The 24,759-nt window shown below is 38.5% G+C and overlaps 1 protein-coding gene across 1 annotated transcript; it reads left to right on the top strand.

The window, feature by feature from the left end:
• The first annotated feature begins 20,688 nt into the window (after positions 1-20,688).
• On the top strand, positions 20,689-21,389 carry LOC121999201 (glucan endo-1,3-beta-glucosidase-like). Its single transcript, XM_042553912.1, has 3 exons — positions 20,689-20,754; positions 20,939-21,191; positions 21,283-21,389. Exons 1-3 carry the CDS (start codon positions 20,689-20,691, stop codon positions 21,387-21,389), a joined length of 426 nt encoding a protein of 141 aa, XP_042409846.1.
• The last annotated feature ends 3,370 nt before the right edge of the window (positions 21,390-24,759 follow it).

Raw genomic sequence — 24,759 nt, 5'->3', positions numbered from 1 at the left:
TAAAGTGTTTTCTAACACAACAAGAGGAAACTGAGTTGTGGCACAGGAGACTGGGTCACACTCACATGAGACTCATTTAAAAAATGAGTCAAAATGGACTAATCAGAGGGTTGCCCAAATTAAAAGTTATTGAAAATTCAATCTGTAATGCGTGTCAACAAGGAAAACAAACCAAGTCAACTCACAAGTCAACCAATCTAGAAAGAACTACTTGTTTACTTGAGCTCCTTCATCTAGACCTATTTGATTCACACGGAGTCAAGTCTCTAAGCAAGAACCAGTATTGCATAGTCATAATAGATGACTTCTCCAGGTTCACCTGGGTAAAATTTCTAAAAACAAAAGATGAAATCTTTGAAATATTTAGTAATTTTTGCAAATTAACAGAAAATGAAAAAGATACTAAAATTAAAAGAATAAGAAGTGACCATGGAGGATAATTTGAGAATCACAACTTTACTGAATTCTGTGAAATAAATGAATACAAACATGAATACTCCTGCCCTAGGACCCCTCAACAAAATGGTTTAGTAGAATGTAAAAACAGAACCCTACAAGAAGCTGCTAGAACCATGTTAAATGAATATAAACTATCTAATCAATTCTGGGTTGAGGCAGTTAGTACAGCATGTTACATTCAAAATAGGATTTTAATTAACAAATTTCAAAATAAAACACCCTATGAAATTTATTATAATAAAATTCCCAACTTAAACTATTTAAAAGTATTTGGGTGTAAAGTCTTCATTTTGAACACTAAAGACTACTTAGAGAAATTTACATCAAAAACAACCCCGGGAATATTTTTAGGGTATTCAACAACCAGTAGAGCATATTGAGTGTATAACAAAAATACCCTAAAAGTAGAAGAAACAATAAATATAATATTTGATGAAGAAAATAAATTACCCAACACAATAAATGAAAATGAAAATACAGAAAATATTAACCCAATAAATAGAGAAGATGACGAAATTCAACCTGAACCTATTGAATCTGAAGAACAAATCACTAACTCAAATGGTATTCGACCAACTAGAACAAGCACAAATCACCCATCTGACTAAATTTTGGGTGACCCAACTGTAGGAGTCAGAACTAGATCATCTTATAGAAACCAGAGCCAAATAGCCTTGATTTCAAAAATCGAACCTAAAACCATAGAAGAAGCCCTACCAGACCCGGATTGGACTCTAGCAATGCAAGAAGAATTGGCCCAATTTGAAAGAAATCAGGTCTGGGAATTAGTGCCTAAACCCGTTAATAAATCCATAATTGACACTAAATGGGTTTTTAGAAATAAATTAAACGATCAAGGTGAAATAGTTAGAAACAAAGCTAGGTTAGTAGCTAAAGAATTCAGTCAAGTAGAAGGATTAGACTATGACGAAACCTATGCCCCAGTAGCAAAACTTGAATCCATTAGTATGTTGCTGGCCTATGCAGCACACAAAGGATTCAAGCTATTTCAAATGGACGTAAAATCCGCATTTTTAAATAGATTCATTAAAGAAGAAGTATATGTAGGTCAATCCCTAGGATTTAAAGACTTAGAACAACCAAATTATGTCTTTAAATTAAAAAAGGCCCTATACGGACTAAAACAAGCACCTAGGACTTGGTATGAACGTCTGTCCAATTACTTAATATCAAAAGGATTTAACCAAGGTTAAATAGACCCAACCCTTTTCGTAAAAACCTTAGAAAATGACATTTTTATAGCCCAAATTTACGTTCATGATATTATTTTCGGTTCCACAAACTCAAAATTTTTAAAAGAAGTTACCAAACTAATGGAAAATGAATTCGAAATGAGTCTAGTAGGAGAACTTAATTGTTGGTGCAACCTTAGGTCAAGGTTGACCTGGTTGACCCGACTCGAGTTGACCTGACTCGAGTTGTATTTTGATGTTTGACGAGAATAGAAAAGTTGTATCTTGATGTTTGACAAGAATACAAACTTGGGAGATTGTGGGTGCAACCTTCGGTCAAGGTTGACCTGGTTGACCCGACTTAAGTTGACTTGATACGGAAAAGTCCAACAAGGGAGCTTGGCACGGGAAAAGTCCAAGTATGGAGACTTGGCACGGGAAAAGTCCAAGTATGGAGACTTGGCACGGGAAAAGTCCAAGTATGGAGACTTGGCACGGAAAAGTCCAAGCAGGGAGCTTGGCACGGGAAAAGTCCAAGTATGGAGACTTGGCACGGAAAAGTCCAAGCAGGGAGCTTGGCACGGGAGAAGTCCAAGTATGGAAGCTCAGCATGGGAAGTCGGAGAGGGCTCGGTAGCTCGTTCTCCGGACTAGGTTAGAGAGGGCTCGGGAGCTCGTTCTCTGGACCGGACGAAGTCGGAGAGGGCTCGGTAGCTCGTTCTCTGGACTAGGTCAGAGAGGGCTCGGGAGCTCGTTCTCTGGACCGAACGTGGAAGTCGGAGAGGGCTCGGTAGCTCGTTCTCTGGACTAGGTTAGAGAGGGCTCGGGAGCTCGTTCTCTGGACCGGACGAAGTCGGAGAGGGCTCGGTAGCTCGTTCTCTGGACTAGGTTAGAGAGGGCTCGGGAGCTCGTTCTCTGTACCGGACGAAGTCGAAGAGGGCTCGGTAGCTCATTCTCTGGATTAGGTCAGAGAGGGCTCGGGAGCTCGTTCTCTAGGCCGGACGTGGAAGTCGGAGAGGGCTCGGTAGCTCGTTCTCCGGACTAAGTCAGAGAGGGTTCGGGAGTTCGTTCTCTGGACCGGACGAAGTCGGAGAGGGCTCGGTAGCTCGTTCTCTGGACTAGGTCAGAGAGGGCTCGGTAGCTCGTTCTCTAGACCAGGAAGGTTTTAGGGTTTAGGCCGAAGTTTATATTGGATCGGTCCGTGACCGATCCGATACTCGATTGTCTAGATCGGTTCGGTGACCGATCGAACCAAAATGTTTCTATGGGTTAATCGATCACCGTAGTCCGATCGTAGGCGATGGACTTGAGAGAGCGATAGGAGGATCGGTGGACCGATCCATTTATAGTCCGATCGGTCCACGCCGATCGACCAAGCCAACTCTCGTGAGAGTTGGTTGATCGTCCGGGGACCGATCGGCCCGATCGGTCCACGATCGATCGGATTCTTGGACCGATCGGGATGGAGCCCGATCGTCCAGTTCAGCCGTTGAGACACAACGGCTAGATTTCTCTCTGTGTCTTCTTTGTCTTCTTCGCAGGTTCATATAAGGGGGTTTCTACAGGGAAGGGGTTCTCTCTGGCTGCCTCTCTTTTCTTTCTGATCTTACTGCAATCAGAGCTTTGCTGAGCTCTCATTTTCCTGAAGCTTCGTGGAAGCTTCCTTCGGCTGGTTCTTGCTGTTGTAGGTGTTTCGTGAAGTTGCTGCTTCATCCAGTCGACGAGAAGGCAAGCTGTGTTTTTACATTCTTACTGCCTTTGTATTGTGCTGTATCTTTATACTCCTATCTTGCTGTTGCAAGAAGTTTGTGGTGAGGTTTCTCCACCTAGAAGGAGTTTCTATTAGCCGGTTTTCCGGGGTCTCATCCACCGACGGATTGATAGGCTTCGTCCACCTTACGGACACGCCGAGGAGTAGGAGTTTCATCTCTGAACCTCGTTACATCGTCGAGTTTAAGGTTTGCTATTCTTTGTTTCATTTCCACATTGTATTTCCGCTGCGCTAACTAAAATTGTAGGAAGAAACGCGAATTTGGGGTCGGTTATACACACCCCCCCTCTCTAGCCTCGACCGTCGATCCTAACAAGTGGTATCAGAGCAAATGTTGCTTTTCGTCGGATTAACACCCGAGGGAGCACAAGCTAGAGAATGGATCAACTTGGAGAAGACATCATGATTCCACCCTTCTACGATCGCGACGACTTCGCATATTGGAAGGTAAGAATGAAGTATTTTCTTATGACTAATCTAGTTAATTGGAATTGTGTCCAAGTAGGTTTTACTCCTCCGGTGGATAAAGAAGGAGAACCTCTCGAGAAGAAGAAGTGGACGAAGGGACAAATCCACCAATCCATGATCAATGATGAGGTAACGAAAATTCTTGAATTTTCATTACGTAATGATATGTTGTGCAAGATAGGTGGATACAACAATGCCAAGGAATTATGGAACAACTTGGCTAAGTTCCATGAGGAGAGCTCCACTTCAAGTCATGAAGAGGAGTCAAGTGAGCCAAGTAGCTCACATAATGGAGGAAAGGAATTAGAAGTTGAGGGCTACTCAACATCTAAGGAAGAGGAGGAGGAGAGTTCTTCTTCAAGATTAGAGCAAGAAGAAGAAGCCTCTACTTCCGGAAGGGATGAAGAAGAAAGCATACAACCATCCTCAACCCTAGGTAACTCAAGCAATTTACTTTCAAGTAAATTACATATAATGTGCTTTGGGTGTAGGGAATTTGGGCATTACAAGAGTAAATGTCCAAAGAGGATTAGGAAGACTCCACCGGCGCCAAAGGTCAAGGAAGCCGGAGTCCCGATACGCAAGGGCAAGGAGCACGTGGTGTGTTTCCAATGCAAGCAAAGGGGGCACTATAGGAGCCAGTGTCCGAGGGGGAGGCAACCTCACAAGGACAAGAGACCGAGCACATCGATAGGGGGAGCTAAGGCAAACCCTAAGGTAACCTTTAAGGCACATTCTTGCAATTTGAATAAGACACATGTTAATAGTAGTTTTGTTGCAATTGTCAATAAAGATAGGCATGATAACAATAGAAATCAATACATGTGCTTAGGTGCCAAACATGTTAGCCTAGGTAAGGACAATTCTAGAAATGCTAACCCTAGAATTAACTCATCTAAGGCTAAGGAGAACCTAGGTAGAAATTCCAAAACAACTAGATATATGCCTAGGAATACCTCAAAGATAAATGACAAATTAAAACTTGAGGTATTAGAAAAGGAAAATCAAGTCTTGAGGTCAAGACTTGATAATTTAGAAAAGGCCCTTAAGAATTTAGAGAAGTCAACTCTAGGGTCTAAGGGTCAAAAACCAAAGCCCAAGGACATGAGAGGTTTGTGTCACAAACCTAAGTCTCAAGTAGTCAAGCCCACTTATCATGATGTTCCATTCGATTATCGAACAAGACCTAGGGCTAGGAAGACCATCACCAAGGTCACAAGGGGAGTCACCCCTAGAGTTGATCTTGATGAGTCTCAAATGACCAAGGCTTTAAAGCCTAGGAGGGTCATTAGGAGGGTTGCTAGGGAAGTCATCCCTAGTGAATATTTAGTGAACCCAATGAGCTCAAATATGTATTGGGTTCCTAGGAGTGTGATTCCATCACGCTAGATGAATTAGGGTGTGCCAACCTTAATTGAATAGGTAGTTAACCTAATCATGGAAAAAGGTGGCACTTTAGGAATGTTCAAGGTGTAATCAAGCCTTGAAAATGAGATTAAGAAATTATTCCTAAGGTGATTAGCATGTGCCAACCATATTCGAGGAATTCTCTAGGGTCAATCTAATTGGCACATAGTGATCTAAAAATCTTTAGTATATGATTTTAGGTCTATTACACTTAGGAATATGGAATTTATGGCAAAATGATCAAAATTATCAAAAATGGCAACTAAGGCTAGAATTAGGTATTTTCTATACCTTTATATGTTATTTGCCATATATTGTTTGCCATATGCCATGTCATGACATCATATCTAATTTACTATCATTTGAAATGTCATGATAATGCTTAGGTTAGTTATATGTCATGCCTTATTTAAGTTTCATACTTTATGCCATGACATCATGACATTGGCACATGTTTCCACTTATGATATTATTTTATGCCATGTCATCATCTCTTGCATGTATGATCAATTAAATTGATTTAAGGATAAAAACACAATTTGATATGGAAATCAAATTGTTGTTTAGAAAATGCATGAGAACTTAGCTTAAGATGACCTAAACCCATATCTCACATCAAAATTGTCTTGGATGTGTTTGATACACCTTAGATGTGTGTGAGATATTAGGATTATGAATTAGGATCAAGGTGCATAGTTCTTGTACCTAGATGAGCCTAATTCGAAATTGAGGATCATAGGGAAAGCTTGTGTACAAGTCATGTACATTTAGCCCTAAGATTGTGGTCCTAAATTGAATGGTTTAAAATCATTTCAAAATTGATTTGAAAAACCTTGATGAAGTTTTTCTAGTGATAGCATTCATCATTGAGCAAGTTTATACAAAGTTGAGGTAAACTTGAACTATTTCAAAGTTTTTAAACTTTGTATCAAGATTTGAAAATGGAAGTTATTTTCATAGAAAACTATTTTTCCATGATAGTATATGTTATGAGGAATGTATCCTCAAAATTTTATAATTTTTGGAATTTTCTGTAATTTTGTAGGGGTTTCTGAATTTCGGGAGGAAGAAATTCAGAAATCAGAAATCAGACATGTGTGACCGATCAGGAGGTTCCCTGATCGGTCCAGGGGATGCTGGATCGGTCACTGGACCGATCCAGGGAGCTCCTGATCGGTCTGGTGACCGATCGGGCGTGCCAAATTCTGTCTGAAATTTCTGAAATGTGCTGTCTGAAATTTCTGAAATTTCAGCTGATTAGATTGGTGATTTCTAAAGGGTTAAAACTCTCCAAGACATTGTTGGTGCAATGGTCAAGGGGGAGTTTTACCTATTGGTCAAGTGGGAGTTGACTTTTAGGGGGAGTTTTTACTCGATTTCTGAGGATGAGTGATATGGGATTATCACTATGTTGATTGTTGTGTTTAGTATCAAGGGGGAAATTAAGGGTTTCAATGAAAGGTATGGGACTTTCATTAGGAAGAAACTCTTGACCTTGATTCACTCTTTTTGATGTGTGTCAAAAAGGGGGAGAATGTTTAGAAAATGTTCAAGGAAGAACATTGGAGTTTGGGGAGAATGTTCAAGAAAGAACATTGGAGAACTATTGGAAAACCTAAGTTAGGTTATCGGGTTAACCTAACTTGATTATGATTTTTGTCAAACATCAAAAGGGGGGAGATTGTTGGTGCAACCTTAGGTCAAGGTTGACCTGGTTGACCTGACTCGAGTTGACCTGACTCGAGTTGTATTTTGATGTTTGATGAGAATAGAAAAGTTGTATCTTGATGTTTGACAAGAATACAAACTTGGGAGATTATGGGTGCAACCTTCGGTCAAGGTTGACCTGGTTGACCCGACTTGAGTTGACTTGATACGGAAAAGTCCAAGCAGGGAGCTTGGCACGGGAAAAGTCTAAGTATGGAGACTTGGCATGGGAAAAGTCCAAGTATGGAGACTTGGCACGAAAAAGTCCAAGCAGGGAGCTTGGAACGGGAAAAGTCCAAGTATGGAGACTTGGCACGGAAAAGTCCAAGCAGGGAGCTTGGCACGGGAGAAGTCCAAGTATGGAAGCTCGGCATGGGAAGTCGGAGAGGGCTCGGTAGCTCGTTCTCCGGACTAGGTCAGAGAGGGCTCGAGAGCTCGTTCTCTGGACCGGACGAAGTCGGAGAGGGCTCGGTAGCTCGTTCTCTGGACTAGGTCAGAGAGGGCTCGGGAGCTCGTTCTCTGGACCGGACGTGGAAGTCGGAGAGGGCTCGGTAGCTCGTTCTCCGGACTAGGTCAGAGAGGGCTCGGGAGCTCGTTCTCTGGACCGGACGAAGTCGGAGAGGGCTCGGTAGCTCGTTCTCTGGACTAGGTCGGAGAGGGCTCGGGAGCTCGTTCTCTGGACCGGATGAAGTCGGAGAGGGCTCGTAGCTCGTTCTCCGGACTAGGCCGAGAGGGCTCGGGAGCTCGTTCTCCGGACCGGACGGTCGGAGAGGGCTCGGTAGCTCGCTCTCCGGAAGTCAGAGAGGGCTTGGGAGCTCGTTCTCTGGACCGGACGTGGAAGTCGGAGAGGGCTCGGTAGCTCGTTCTCCGGACTAAGTCAGAGAGGGCTCGGGAGTTCGTTCTCTGGACCAGACGAAGTCGGAGAGGGCTCGGTAGCTCGTTCTCCGGACTAGGTCAGAGAGGGCTCGGTAGCTCGTTCTCTAGACCGGGAAGGCTTTAGGGTTTAGGGCTGGGAAGCTCTAAGGCATTGGATCGGTCTGGTGACCGATCCAGTGATACTCTGATTGTCTGGATCGGTCTGGTGATCGATCAGTAACCAAACAGAATGTTTCTGTGGGTTAACTGATCGGTCTGTAGTCCGATCAGGAAGCGATGGACTTCAGAGAGAGCGATAGGAGGGGATCGGTCTGTGGACCGATCCACCTATAGTCTGATCGGTCCACAAACCGATCAGACTTCGAAGCCAACTCTCTGTGAGAGTTGGTTGATCGGTCTGGGGACCGATCAGCCTAAGGCCTGATCGGTCCACAGACCGATCAGGGACCTCTTGGACCGATCAGGATGGAGCCTGATCGGTCCAGGTCTAGCCGTTGAGACAAAATGGCTAGATTTCTCTCTGTGTCTTCTTTGTCTTCTTCGCAGGTTCATATAAGGGGGTTTCTACAGGGAAGGGGTTCTCTCTGGCTGCCTCTCTTTTCTTTCTGATCTTACTGCAATCAGAGCTTTGCTGAGCTCTCATTTTCCTGAAGCTTCGTGGAAGCTTCCTTCGGCTGGTTCCTGTTGTTGTAGGTGTTTCGTGAAGTTGTTGTTTCATCCAGTCGACGAGAAGGCAAGCTGTGTTTTTACATTCTTACTGCCTTTGTATTGTGTTGTATCTTTGTACTCCTATCTTGCTGTTGCAAGAAGTTTGTGGCGAGGTTTCTCCACCCAGAAAGAGTTTCTATTAGCCGGTTTTCCGGGGTCTCATCCACCGACGGATTGATAGGCTTCGTCCACCTTACGGACACGCCGAGGAGTAGGAGTTTCATCTCCGAACCTCGTTACATCGTCGAGTTTAAGGTTTGCTATTCTTTGTTTCATTTCCACATTGTATTTCCGCTGCGCTAACTAAAATTGTAGGAAGAAACGCGAATTTGGGGTCGGCTATTCACACCCCCCTCTAGCCTCGACCGTCGATCCTAACATTAATTTCTTCTTAGGTTTACAGATTAAGCAAACTAAAGATGGAATTTACATTTATCAAACTAAATATGCTAAGGAATTAGTTAGAAAATTTGGCATGGAAAACTCAAAAATAATCAATACACTAATGGCTATAAATGCTAAAATTGACTCAGACTTAAAAGGTAAATCAGTAGACTTGAAGTACTATAGAAGTGCGATAGGAAGTCTACTGTACCTAATTGCGAGTCGACCAGACATTATTTTTGCAGTCGGTATGTGTGCACGATACCAATCTTGTGCAAAAGAGTCTCACTTAACCCTTGTTAAAAGAATCCTTAGGTATATTAAGGGAACCCTAAATGTAGGACTATGGTACCCTAGATCTGGCACCCTTGACCTAACCGGCTACTCTGACTCAGACTATGCCGGATGCAAGCTAGATAGAAAAAGCACAAGTGGTAGCTGTCAATTTCTAGGACAATGCCTAGTAAGTTGGTCAAGTAGAAAGCAACACTGTGTTGCTTTATCTACCACTGAAGCTGAATATATAGCCTTAGGTGAATGCACATCTCAGTTGTTGTGGATGATGCATACCCTTAAAGACTATCAACTGGAGTATCATAAAACTAAAATCTTAATTGATAATATAAGCTCAATAAATCTAACAAAAAACCCAATTCATCACTCAAGGACTAAACATATAGAAGTGAAACACCACTTTGTAAGGGATCACGTAGCTAAAGGTGATATTGAACTCAACTATGTTGAGTCTAAATCAAACCTAGCTGACATCTTCACAAAGCCCTTACCTGAACTTGAGTTCAGCGCACTTAGAAGGCAAATAGGAATGTGCTGGGTAGAATAGATATTAATATTCAAAATTCACTGTCTTACTTCAAAACTCATTCTTTTATTCTTTTCAAAATCTAGGAAAAATAATGATTTCAAAATCCCATTTTCTTAGAATTTTTAAAATTATGACTTAGCCTAGACTCTACCCTAGAAATCTTGTTCCCCTAGATTTAAGCCAGAGCATCTCACAAACACCTAGGTATACCTTGCTTGTGTTTGCAAAATATAGAATGGTGTGAGATGCATAGGGTACAGCCTAGACTCAAGAATGCTTATTTCTGTGCATCAGTATGAGTCTGGGCGTTAAATACTTTATTAACAGTAATCAAGTTAAGTTTTCCAGCCTTAGTCAAATCTAACTGGACTAAATGACTTTACTTGACTAACCAAGTGAAAGTTGTTGCCCTCTAGGCAATCAGCAAGTAGCTAACGGTTAGACAGTTGGTGAAGGAAATGTTAAGCTTGAGCATGCTTATACTTTAGGGCTCTGATTCCTGATCAAAACAATTTAAATAATTTAACAACTATTTAACTTAACTCATGCTTGAACTTAAGGACCAACTGAATAAATAACCTAAATTAAATTTTAGTCATCCCAAAATTTCATAAAGTCTTCAAATTTTTTAAGTACCTTTTTCAAACTGAAACTAAATTTTCAAAATTTAATGTTTGCAAAAGGCTTAACTAAGTGGCACAGATAGCAACCTTCAAAATTAAACGCATTCTATACTTAGCTAAAGGTATTAAACACATATTTCTTTACTTGCAAAATTTAACTTATGATTTTCAAAATTTTTGCTAAGTAAAAACTTAAAACTTGCTTTCAACTAGCTTATTTTTGATATACGGCAAAGGGGGAGAGTAGGAAATTCAAAAGTAAAAGTAAAAATTCAATTAAAAACTGCTTTTATTAAGGGGGAGAGTAGGAAATTCAAAAGTAAAAGGAAGTCCTGTATTAAGGGGGAGCTTCACAAAGTTCAAGTGTTAGCTTAAGTGATGCTTTTATTTTAATTTATATACTTAAGCTTGCTCACTTAAAATTTGTTAATACAGTTGTTTTACTTAACTTTGAATTTGGGTTGCTATAATAAAAAAGGGGGAGATTGTTGGTGCGGGAAGCATCCGATGATCGAACCTGAGTTTTGATAATGGCAAAGGATTCAAAGTTAAGGTGTGTTGTGAACTAACGTGCTTGATTGAGTGTTTCAGGTAAGTCCTAACTGTGGTTAGGCAAGGTAAAAACCCTACGGGGGTGGTAACCCTAGGTCATAAGGAGTGGTAACCCTATGCGGAAAGTCTTGGTGGGTCGAGAGTTTCAGGCAGAAGTCCTAGGGGGTGGTAACCCTAGGTGGAAAATTCTGGTGTCGCGAACCAGGTGGAAGACTGGACGGGTCGGGAAGCAGGCGTCCAGCAGAAAGACCGGAGGCATCGAACACCGAGAAAAAGTCCAGTCGATCTGGAGGATTGCACTGGCAAAAGGTAAAATCTCCTGAGTGGAGTAGGTGAGGACGCATTCCCCGTAGAGGGAACAGTAGGCGTCGGGTCGACCTAGGGTTTCCGGTCGGAAACCCAAAGTCAGACCCGGTCAGTCCGATGACTGACAATTTTATTTATCGTATTATCTTTTTGTTCTAACTCTGTTTTGCAGGAAACTAATATTTTCGTGCAGGGTTAGAACTGATCGAGATCGGTCAACCAAACCTTGGATTCGGTCGACCGAACCTCCAATCTACCAGATCAGATCTCCAGAAGTTGGACCGGGCTCGACCAGGGATCGGTCGACCGAACCTTGGATAGGTATCGACTGGATCAAGCCGAGGTGTGCGGGTCAGAGGAGACTGATCGGTCAACCAGACCTGGGATCGGTCGACCGAACGCAGGGATAGAGTTTGACCAGATCGAAGCGGAGCGACAGATCGACGGATCAGATGCGGTGGAGATCATCTGATCGGTCGACCGAACGTGAGGATCGGTCGACTGATCCGCTTCGGGTCAAAGCTGATCCCGAGACTTGGGGATCTGGATCAGACCTTGCAGAGCTATAAAAGGAGGTCTCAAGGTGCAGATCAGATCATCGAATTCGAACAAGAAAACTGCGCTCTTCCGTGTGCTGCTGCTAAAACGCCTCAACAACGCTCTGCTACTCCAACGAATCAACTCCAAAGTTCTCTATTCTTCTTTTCGTTGGTATAGTTTCTTTATTGCACTAATTGTACTCTAGCTTGTAATAATTCCGATATTATAGTTGTTGTCCACCGAAAGCGGTCAAGGACCGTGGGCCTTCGAGTAGGAGTCGCTATAGGCTCCGAACGAAGTAAAATACTTGCGTCTCTATGTGTTTACTTTCCGCTGCATTTCTACTCTGTGTTTTAAATCGATAAAATAGCCACGAGCGCTATTCACCCCCCCCCCTCTAGCGCTTTCGATCCATCAATAAGAATTGACAATTTTAGCCAAATAAAGGTTATGGAGGTAGTTCACTCGGCTTGCCTGGACGACCTTAAGTAGCTTTGTCCTCGCTCACCTGAACTTTTTCCCGGACGAAATTAGATTGCCTTTAATATATCACATACATATTAAAAACCGGGATGCCCCTACAATTAGGCTCTACAAAGGAAACATTAGGAGAGTTTAACTAAAAATTTAAGTATACAATACAGATATAATAGAAAGTTAAAACCAATTCATTAATTGAACAGATAGCGAAGAACAATACACATTATAATAGCTTCGAGAGCAGGTTAGACGTGGAAGCACGAGCTATCTTCTTATGGTCTAGGAAACTAGCAAGGGGATCAGAAGCTAAAAATCTTCCTTCTTTTAGTTTCATTGCCCCATCTGCCTCGAGAAAAATTACTATGGAAATGGAGTTGGCAATTGGTACATTGAACTCGCGGGTGTTGAAAGGGGTATATTCCTCTTCTCAAATTGCTCATCTTCTTGTGCTTGGTAAGCAGCCAACTCCAATCAGACTGCTAATGATTCAATCTGAGTAGTCATTAGATCGAATAGCAGGGAATCCCGCTCAGAAGTTTGGGCTCTTAACTTAGACTTTTTGGAGATCAATTTAGCAGCATGTTTAGTCAACAATTCTTGTAGTTGGGCAGACAGTTGTGTATAGAACTATTCTCTCTCCAACTCCACGGGTACTCGGGAGTCGTGATATCGATCTTATTATTCTCTCCAGACTCAAACATAATTGCAAATCAAGTTATTCTCTCTCTGACTCCAGGGATACTTGTGAATCGCGGGATCAAGCTTATTATTTTCTATCAACTTGAACATAGTCGCAAATTGACCCATTCGCTTCCAACTCGGACATAGTCACGGATTGAGCTATTCTCTCTTCGATACCATGAGTACTCAAGTGTCGTGAGATCCAGCGCACTATTCTCCTGACTAGGATTTAATCGTGGATTTGTTTCTCTCCTAAGCTTCGACTAACTTCGACTCAATGTCTTCACACTAGGTCTAATCATATGCATTCCATTTTTGAATATATTTTATAGTCCTCCCTTTTAGTTCTACCTTGAGGTACTCAGCCACATGGATCTGGATGATCATGAACATAATACTTGTCTAGTCAGTCGACATACATCCTCCTTCGACTAAACTTGAAGGGGATGAAAAGATTAACTAGATGGAACTATTCTTGACACTTTCTTTCTTATTTAAGTGCCCGGTGTGTCACAGCTAAGATTTCATCCTTTGATGCCTAGTTAACTACTTAAAAAACCTAACCGCTACACCATTATCACTGGGACAAATTCTTATGACTTTCTAACATATTGGGCCAAGGATCATGTTTGAAATCTTTGGCCCCTTAAGAATGGCTTGTGGAACTCCTAGTGAAGCATAAACACATTGCATTATTATTTCAGAATCCATGATGGTAAGCTATTAATGAAGGAAATGAATTATATCTCTGCACATTATCTAAATAACCATTCGAATTTTAAAGTTACGTTGGGTTAATTTAGAATTTTATTTTATTTTAAAAACAATTTCAATATTTTGGTTTTTTTGATTCAATCATGATTTTAAAATTCAGAAATTGATTAAACCAAATCGGTATCAATCATTTTTATATCTTGAGTATTCAATTGATATACCTGAACTACTATCTGAAAGAAAATCTCTAAATTACGACTCGACTCTTGATTGGTGAGTCGTGGTTCGACTGTCCAACAGCAGTCATAGAATATGCAACATAAGTTGGCTGATATGAAAAGTTTCATTAATTTAATAATCGACTAAATGAATCAATTTTATATCGGATCAATTTGTTCAATTTTATTGACAGAGTTCGATCATTTTGATTTATCAAAAAAATTGATTAGATTGGTTTCGATTTGTTTAATTTGATTTTAAATTGATTGCTCACCCCAATAGTAACAAAGGATTAACATGTTATTCACACAGAATAACTAAGAAAATCTAAAAAAATTAATAAACCCCACATCCAAATAAATATATCAAACCACTCAGAAACTTTTAATGAAGTTAATGAAGCAAATAACCTCACACAGAAAGATTAAATTAAAGGTTATATAGGTGGCATTTGGTTCTTTCTTAGGAATCAGAATGAGAATGAGAATCATAGTTGTTGGGATCTAGCGCGCTAAACACGCGGAAGCGCAGCAGAAAAATATTAGATGCTCTTATCCAATGGATCCATGCGAAGGGAAGAAACATTTTCTGAAAATAATCTATACTAAGCTACATGATAGGATTATACCCTTGATGCGTGCACACGATCTCCCGACAGCTTGGATCTCAGCACGATCACACGTCCGCACCTTTATGGTATCCACAGGAACAAGCCTTGTCTTTGCTTGTCTCACAAACAAAGCAAGATGGAGAAGAAATCACAAGGTTGTGCTAGCAACCAAAATGGTGATTTTGGCCAAGAGGGGGAAGGAGGAAGAAGAAGAATGCCAAGGGTCTCAACACATGAAAACTCTCTTCAAAACTTATGAAAAATATCATTCAAAATGATATTTATAACCATCCCATGGTATACTAAGAGTCTCCACCCTTTCATCTTCTAATCTAATGGCTCAAAATTAACCATTCAATCCAATGGTTCAATTTTGACGATTCAACTTCCTTGGCGAACTCAAGTTTGTTGGTGCAATTTCCAGTAGGTCAAGGTTGACCTAGTTGACCAAGCGTAAACCTTGGTCATGGTTTCGATGTTTGACAATACAAAAAGACATGTAGACATGGACAATGCAGGTGCAGCTGTCCATGCGGAGAGATACTGATCAGGGTCTGATCAGGTTGGATGAAGAAGAGTCAAGTAGGTCAAGGTTGACCGGATACTTGACTGGGGAGTCCTAACTGGAATGTTAGGCAGTTCAGAAAGTCCTGGTGAGTGAAACCAGGCAGTTCGGAAAGCCCTGGTGAGTGAAGCCAGGCAGTTCGGAAAGTCCTGGTGAGTGAAACCAGGCAGTTCGGAAAGTCCTGGTGAGTGAAGCCAGGCAGTTTGGAAAGTCCTGGTGAGTGAAGCCAGGCAGTCGGGAAATCCTGGTGAGTGAAGCCAGGTGAAAAACCTAGTGAGTGAAGCTAGGTGAAAGTGAAAGTCCTGGTGAGTGAAGCCAGGCAGTTAGTGAAAGTCCTGGTGAGTGAAGCCGGGCAAGGGAAAATCCAGATGGATCAAGAGTGATCGGACATCTGGTGTTGAGAAGGTCAAGTAGGTTAAGGGAGTGACCGGATACTTGACACGAAGAGAAAAGTCCAAGTGGGTCAAAGGGATTGACCGGACACTTGGTAGGGAGTCTTAGCAGGTCAAGGGAGTGGTCAGATGCTAAGCATGATGTACCAAGAGGTCAAGGTTGACCGGATATTGGTTTGAACTTGGTTTGGGCAAAAACCAAGACCTGGATCGGTCTGGTGACCGATCCACTGATACTGTGGTTTTCTGATCGGTCTGGAGACCGATCAGAAAGCGATCAGTGTGCCTCTTTGAGCTTACTGATCGGTCTGGGGACCGATCAGCAGGAAGCCTGATCGGTCCCCGGGACCGATCAGGGTACGCACAGAGAGTTGGGCAACTCTCTGTGAAAGCATTCTGATCGGTCTGGGGACCGATCAACACAGAGCCTGATCGGTCTCCATGACCGATCAGAAGAACCCTGGACCGATCAGGGTGGAGCCTGATCGGTCCAGGACTAGCCGTTGTGACTCAACGGCTAGGTTATTTCGGGCTTCTGTGTTCTGGCCTTTTTGCTTGCAGGTTCGCAGGTTGGCTCAGGATATCAGAGGTGATAAAAGGAGATCGAGGGCTGCTACTTTTTTCTCTTCTTCCTCTCTGTTTCTTCTTGCTGCTGCAAGTTCTTCTGCGAGCTTTGCTAAGCTCTTCGTTCCTGAAGCTTTTTGTGAGCTTCCACTCGGCTGGGACCAACTGATCAATTGCTGTTGCTGTTGTGGTTGGATCCGAGAAGCTGCTGCTTCATCCAGTCGAAGAGAAGGCAAGTAAGCGAAGGTGTTTCATACATTTGTATTGTATTTTGCTTCTTGCAGCTTTCTACTCCTGTATTGCTTTTGCAAAACATTGTGGCGAGGTTTCTCCACCCAGAAGGAGTGTTACATTAGCCGGTTCTCCGGGGTCTCATCCACCGACGGATTGATTGGATTCGTCCACCTTACGGACACGCCGAGGAGTAGGAGTTTCATCTCCGAACCTCGTTACATCGACGAGTTTGAGGTTTGATTTCTCCACTCTCGTTTCTATTATTTTTATTTCTGCTGCGCTAACCTTGATTTGTAGAACGAAACGAACGTTTTGGGGGCGGCTATTCACACCCCCCCTCTCTAGCCGAGTACGACGATCCTAACAAAGTTCACCCAATGAGTCCAACCCATTGATTCTCAAGCAACTCGACTCAATCCAACAATTGGATCCCTTTGAGTCTAACTTAATTAGTTAAATTCAGATTACACTTAATCCATTGATTCATCACATGAACTCATCTCCATATCAACTTGTTCTTTATGTGTGACCCTATAGGTTCTCATAACGTTGGCAATGTACTCAAATCAACATTTACGATACATAAACAATGAGTGACATCTAGCAAGGCATCATTGCTACACAAGTGACAAGAAAGTCGAGATATGACCTAACCTGCCCATGGCTATTATCTTGTATGACTTAGTCCCTCTATCCTTGATATCTAGATTGATCAATGAGGCATAGACCGTGTCATCCTCTTATCAATCTTTGTGTTTCTTGATCTCCAAGTAGACACACTCAAACATATGAGCTCAATATCTCATATTGACTCATTTACGCATGGTCATGCTTTCTTGTGTCCTACTAATCAAGGGGCCCACAGATATCGCTTCCGTCATATGGAAGGGATAGATCTCATCTACATCACTCACATCCCTCCGCATAATTCATTATATACCAAGTGATCGACTTTATAGTCCACCCTGTTATGGGTGGCGTTTGACGATATCAAAGTATACATCTAGTTATGTAGGGAATCTAGTGACTTTAGGTCTAAGGATTATTCGTACCAATAGTCACATGAAAATGTTTATGACACTCATACGACGATCCATGAAACATTCTCATGGCAAGTCATTCGGTATATATTCTCTAATATATACCCATGTGTCAACCTAATATCTCATATCCATGACTTGTGAGATCAAGTCATCCGTTGACCTACATGCTAGTCTCAACGCATTAATATTGTCCTTGTATATTAATGCTCGACTAGGAATAGTTAAGAGTAATATTGTCTACAATATCTCACTATCAATTTAACCAATTGATATATTGTAGATAAGAACCTACTACCCAAGGATAATATTATACTTATTCAATTGGCACTGAACTGAAATAAATATAATAACCAACTTTGCCTTTTATTAGTAATGATATATGATACAAAATGAGCCCTTTACAATCATCTCATAATTGGTACTAGGGCTAATACTAACAATAGAATTATGAAAGAGAAATGAGTATGAGTATGAATATCACTCTTAAAAATAATATTTAGTCTGTTGAATATTTTCTATCAGAATAATTAAAAATTTCCTTTATACCTTTAGAGGGAAATAAGAAAAAAAATTTGATGTTAGAGAAAGTTGAATGTGAGAGAAAAATATGATGAGAGAGAAAGTGTGATGAGAGAGAAAATAAGGAAAATAAGAGAAAAAAATTGATGTTACATAAAGTTGAATGTGAGAGAAAAATATGATAAGAGAGAAAGTGTGATGAGAGAGAAAATATTATGGGAAAAATGAAGAGAGGGAAAGTCTGATGAGAGAAAATAAGGAAAGAGAGTGTGATAAGAAAGACCATTATGAGAGAGGATGAGGAGAGAGAAAATATGATGAGAGAGAAAGTGTGATGGAAGAGAATAAAGAGAGAGAAAGTGTGATGGGAGAGAATGAATAGAGAGAAAGTGTAACGAGAGAAAATGAGGAGAGAGAGTGTATGTGATGGGAGAGATTGAGGAAAGTAAAAGTATGATGAGAGAGAAAGTAGGACGAGAAAGAAAGTTTGATGAGAGAAAAAGCATGATGAGAGAGAAAGTGTGATGACGAAAAATGAGGAAAGAGAGTCTGATGGGAGAGAAAGCATGATGAGAGAGGATAAGGAGAGAGAAAGTATGATGGGAGAAATGAAGAGAGAGAAATTATGATAAGAGAATATGAAAAGAGAAAGTGTGATGGGAGAGATTGAGGATAAAGAAACTATGATGAGATAGAAAGTGTAATGAGAGAGATAACGTGATGAGAAAAAATAAGGAAAGAGAGTATAATGGAAGAGAAAGCATGATGAGAGAGGATGAGGAGAGAGAAAAGTGTGATGAGAGAGAAAATATAATGGCAGAGAATGAAGAGAGAAAGTGCGATGAGAAAAAAAATAGGGAGAGAGAGTGTATGATGGAAGAAATTGAGGAGAGAGAAAGTATGATGATACAATAAGAAGAGAGGAAGCATGATGACATAGAACAATGAGAGAAAAATTGATATGAAAAAAAATTGAATAAATATATTAAAGGTATTTTCATCCAAAACTTAATTTTCATTCTCATTCCCATCAAAATCCAAAGGAGGATGTGGATTTCTTCAATACCCAAATTTTTGGATTTCATTCCAAAATTTTAATTCTATTTCTATCAATCAAATACAAGGTTTAGAATAAATCCATTTTTTTATTTCCAAATCCCTACACTGAATACCACCTTAATTTCAAACTATCTAAAATGCAAGACAATATACTTTTTCTATAGACTCTGATAATAAATATAGGAATAAATATTTTCAATAAAATATACTATTTATAATAGATATTATAATTATTTATTATTAAAATAAAAATATTAATCATCGTATGATATAAATTATTTTTTAAATTAATTATAATCTTATTTTTAAAAATTACATTTTTTTATTTATCATGTATAAATTTATTAATATATTTTTTTATTTTATTTATTTCCTTTTATCTATTGCCAGATTAAATTTTGCTTTTAAAATTTAACTCCGTCGTTTTGTCACAAGTGCATCATCTATAAATAAAAACATATCTATTTATAATAGATATTATAATTATTTTTATTTATTATTTAAATAAAAATATTAATTGTCGTATCATATGATATAAATTAATTTTTAATATTTATAATCTTTTTAAATATATATATATATATATATATATATATATATATATATATTTATTTATCATGTATAGAATTTATGAGTTGTTTATTTCAAGAATAGGATGGATCCATCCATCTGCACTTATGGTTTTTATAAGGGATAGGCGAAATAGTAAAAAAGTGCACAATCTCGATAAATTTCTTCTGAATAAATTAAGAAATTATATGTAAGAACCATAGCATTTTGTGATTTATTGGTAAATCCACTTTGATTCTCTATCATCCAATAATGCGAGACCTTTAACATGGTTAAAGCTAAATTGTTTAAAGTCCGGACAAAACATGGTATTCTTTCTACCACTACGTTAGTAACCAAATATTATTTGATAATTTTTATTTTGTTTGGACGCATCAAGTTTCAACTCTAAGATCTTATGTGATAATATCTCATGTCTCAATTATCGCAACACTTTGAGAGGACTAAGTTATCATGGTACATCCTTGAAGAATTTTTCATTCAAAATGCAATCTTTAAACATGACTAATTATAATAATAAATTTTATATATTGTGAGAATTTCAAAATATAACAATCTAAAGTTTTTTATTTTTCTTTTGTATATAAAAAAGTAAGTATAATATATATAACTAATTATATAAATTCTATATAGTTATATGATTCATATTAATATTTAATTCAATTAGGAAGGTATCATAAGTTGGATAAATTTTTTTTCTTGACTATTTAGTAAAGCCATTATTTGACTTTTTTTGTGAATATTTTATAATAATAGATTTATCAGGATATTCTTATAGCATTTATGGGTTACTCAATCTAAAATTTATTTAAATATTAATGTATAATTACTATTTGTATCTTTGTCTCTGCCTTCAGCCTTCCCAATACACAGATGATAGAGTTGTCGGGTTCTAGAATTTGTTTAAATATTAATGTATAATTATTATTTGCATCTTTGGGTTATATTTATGTAATTATTATTTACAATTTTTATTTATATATTAAATATCAGATTAATTATAATGAGTAGTTTCAAAACTTGGCACGTTCTTTGAATGACATTCTTTTCTAATTTTCCTTTCTCATTTACTCTGACTAGAAATAGATAATGTAATAAGACTTTCTTTTCTTAATTATTTGCCTTTCTGTTTTTTCCTCCCTCTCCAAGTAGCGCTATATAAACCTTCTTCGAGCATTTTAAATCCATCAGCAATTTTGATCCAACAACAATGACAAACGTAATGAGGAAGGCCATAAGTCTACTTCTTTTATCCTGGTTCCTCCTCCCATGCCTAATGAATGGCTGGGTGAGATTCTCTCTCATAAATGCAAATTTATGTTATTTTTTTCAATCTTTTGCCAGATAAATAATTATCATTTGATTATTTGATCAAAGTTGAAACCACTTAGAATTTTTTCTTCGATATTTTCAACTCTATGTCTTGTCATCAAGATTGATCTAATTGATGAATAAATTAATGAATGTGACAGGCAGCGTTGGCGGCGAGACCGTGGTGCCTGTCCAAGCCGGGAACGACAACAGAGAAACTCATAGCGAATATCAACTATGCCTGTAGGAGCGGCTTAGCGGATTGCAGAGCGATACAGAAAGACGGCCCGTGCTACTCCACAGACATCATCAAAGTGGCAAACTACGCCATGAACGCCTACTACTACGGCGCTGGCCATAGGGACACCAACTGCTACTTCAATGGTTCCGGCCTCATAGTCTACGACGACCCCAGTAAGTCGACAATCAATTCTTTGATTAAAACTACTAATTAATTAATTCAACGAATTTGCTCGCCCTCAGTGTTCTTGATTCTGATGCTTAGTTCACCTCTCACTATGGCAGCTTATGGGCACTGCATATATCCTTAATGAAGCAAATTGGATCCTTCATGAAGCAAGCTGGATTGCTGGAGGATATGATGGAGTTTGAGGTTTAGTTTTGTCTCACCAAAAATAAAACGAGCAAATAAATATAACTTTGCTTACTTGTTTCCATGTATTAAATTGATTAATAAAGCGATCGTTTATCTCATTTTTTTTTAATTTTCATGCATCAATGGGATAAATATAAGTATATATAAGGTTAAACATATTAAAAATAATATCAGAGAGTACATATTTTTTTCTCTTAATACAAAAATCAAATCTAAAAACTCCACACACGTCTCCTATGTTAGAAATAAAAAATAATTTTGAAACCATTTTTATTGTATCCGACAATTGTAGAAATTTTGAAAAGGAATAAAATTTTTTATGGTTACTATTGCAAACTTCAATCTTGATGTATTTTACTTTAGTCGTAGATAAGGCCATGTATTTTATTTTACTTTTTTGTAATTTTGACCAGTAAGAAACCGTTTGACTAAAGTAATGTAAGAAATATCAAGATCTATCGTTTTACGACTTATTACGTTTCCCTGGGATACGAGAGAAATCTACATGCAACTCCAACTGTCAAGATCTTTGTGAGTTAGGAGGGGTGAAAAACTTTGATCATTTCATCTGGATTGCAGACTCGTCATTTGAATGCATAGCAAAAACTGACGCTACATACATTACACAACTCCTTAGTTTTACTTGGTATGTCCCTCTTAAGGCAACAAATCCAAAGCCTAATCTTAATGATCTTCCTCTACTAAAATTGTTTCATTCTCGGATACCTTCCGGAGATAGAGGAGTCTTTTACAACCTTTGATTACAACATTATAATAAGAATACAAGGGATGAAACTAAACACAATGAGCATGAATAATTTTATATGAATCTTGCTTTGGACGTTTTCTTGTTATTTGAATTGTCTTTTGTTGGTTCGGAAATGCAACAATACTTTACTCCAAAACCTCCAAGAACTGGAAGCCTCGATTTTACTTGAAACCATCTTTTAAAGGTTGTCGCTCGATTGATTTTTCACCTACCTGTTGATTTATAGACTTCACTAACAACTTCTATGTTGGATCCGACTATTTAAACTTACATAACGACTCTTTTTTAGATCAATCAATTGCTTAGCAATGGGAAGTTGAGGAGAGGGTGAGAGGGGAGAGCATACCGCTTGTTAGAGAAGAGAGATGCGCTGGATAGGAGAGGAGAGATCTCTGGGGAAGAGATCAGGCACATGGGAAGAAAATCCCAAAATCAAAACCCTAATGTTATCATAAATTAGAGATGAAATACAAATTCAGTCGCTAATCTAGCAATTGAGATTAATTTCTATCGCTAATCTAGAGATGGAGATTACATTCCGTCACTAATCTCTTCGGATTAACTATGGGTTTTTTTATTACTAATGACTGTTTTTTGTGACGGATTTATATTTCACGTTGCTAATTAGCAGTGGAACTATATTTCCGTTGCTAGTTAATGATGAAAAGATAGTATCGTTGCTAACTAGTGACAGAAACTATAAAATAGTCACTAAATTATTGATGGAAATATAGTTTCATCGCTAATTCCATCACTAATGAAAGAATTTTTTTTGTAGTGAATGTACCCTCAAAGTTCTGCTTTTAAATCTATTCATTCTTGAGAATTGTTTGGGTCTTAACTTGACAACATCATGGTGAGTTAACTAACCTTTCAATTAAGGTTGGCACAACCAATACCCATTTGGTGTGAAAAGATCACACTTTTAGAAACTCAATATCTATTAGAGTTCCTTAGGTATACTAGATACTTAATATGGATAATCTCCCTAGATTTCTTTCTAATGACTCTCCTAGGATTCTTAAAATATTTAGTCATACTAGTCTCATCAAGATCAACACTAGGGATAGTCTCCCTTATAACCTTGACTTAACTCCTAGACCTAGAGTATGCTCCATATCTATATAGAACTATATGGTATGAGGTCATGCTTTTCTTGGATTTAAGTTCGTATCCCAAACTTTTCTTATCCTTAGATGATTCTTGCCTATCTAATGCTAGATCTTGCTCCTTTGACCCTTTAAATACATTTTTCATCTTCGAGTTTTGACCTCAAAACTTCAAGTTTTAACCTCAAAACTTCAAGTGTGAACCTCAAAACTTGATTTTTAATTCTCAAATCCTCAAATTTTGATTTTTTTAATTGACTTTAATATTTTTCTTTCTAGACATATATTTAAAATTCTTATGGATACTGCCTAAGTTGCTTCTACCTTTCTATCCTTAGGTAGAATTGTTCCGTGATATGATCTAAATTTATTCTATCCACAAGGAGAGTTGCAGAGAGAGCAAGGCAAATAAAGGAGAGGAGGAGCTGAGAAAAAAAAAAGGAGGAAGGGATTTACTTCTATATTATCATGTAGTGGCCATTATATTTATATATCTTTTTAATTCATAGTGTTTGGTTGGTAAAGAGAGGTAGAGAGATTCCTTAATTAGCCTTGCCTTTAAGCTTTTAAGGGTGGCATGCCATTACCGTAAAGTGTAGAGATACTGTTCATGCAGGATAAGGAGGGGAGTGTGTTCATGTTGAAGGGTATCCTAAGGATTGTGAGGATAATTGTATGACACTTCACAGAAGATATATAATTGTAATCCTTGTCGACATGAATAGATAACATGTTTTGAAAGTTAACCCTCATCATCAAAGAAGTAATGTGTTTCATGTTTCGTCTTTCATGTTTCATGTTTCAGTACATTTGGGCCGGGAAGTTTTTAAAATTCGCATAATGATATTATTTAATAGGGTTTAATTTTACCTCCTAACTTTTGTTAGGAATTAAAAAATAGTCACACCTAATGTTATATGAAAATAATTTGTAGTTAAAGCTTAAAAAAACCACGTGGATGATCTAAGGTAGAGATTCCTCCATATAAATTAAAAAGTACTCATAAAACTTTATCCAAATGATTACCATTCTTAAAAGGAACAATCCCTTACAATACTCAAAATTCAAATATTAGATTTCTAAATACATATTTCCACTATCAATAAAGTGTTCTATTTTCAAGATCTCCTTGTTATTTTAATGTACTGAATATATTTATATTGCTTTTAAGTATGTGCATTAATTGATTCAAACCAAAATTTATGTCAAACGTACATAGGAGAATTCAACGAGTACAGGAGAAATTAGAGCTTACGTGCATTGTCTATTATATTATCTAAGTAGATTATTTCAATTAAATTTACAGTCATTTTAGATAAATATCCTATAATAAGAGAAACGATATGCACTCTAAAAAATTTTAGAGAAAAGCTGACACATAAATTTATTTTTATTTTTCATGATTGTCATTTTATATATTTATCCCTGAACATTTCTCTACAATGTTTTCCTTATGGATATTATTTTTCCTATAATAATATACGTTTG

The sequence above is a fragment of the Zingiber officinale genome, chromosome 7A, assembly GCF_018446385.1.
Source record: "Zingiber officinale cultivar Zhangliang chromosome 7A, Zo_v1.1, whole genome shotgun sequence".
Classification (NCBI taxonomy): Eukaryota; Viridiplantae; Streptophyta; class Magnoliopsida; order Zingiberales; family Zingiberaceae; genus Zingiber; species Zingiber officinale.
Note: the sequence above shows the minus strand (reverse complement) of the source record. Positions and strands in the feature narration are given on the sequence as shown.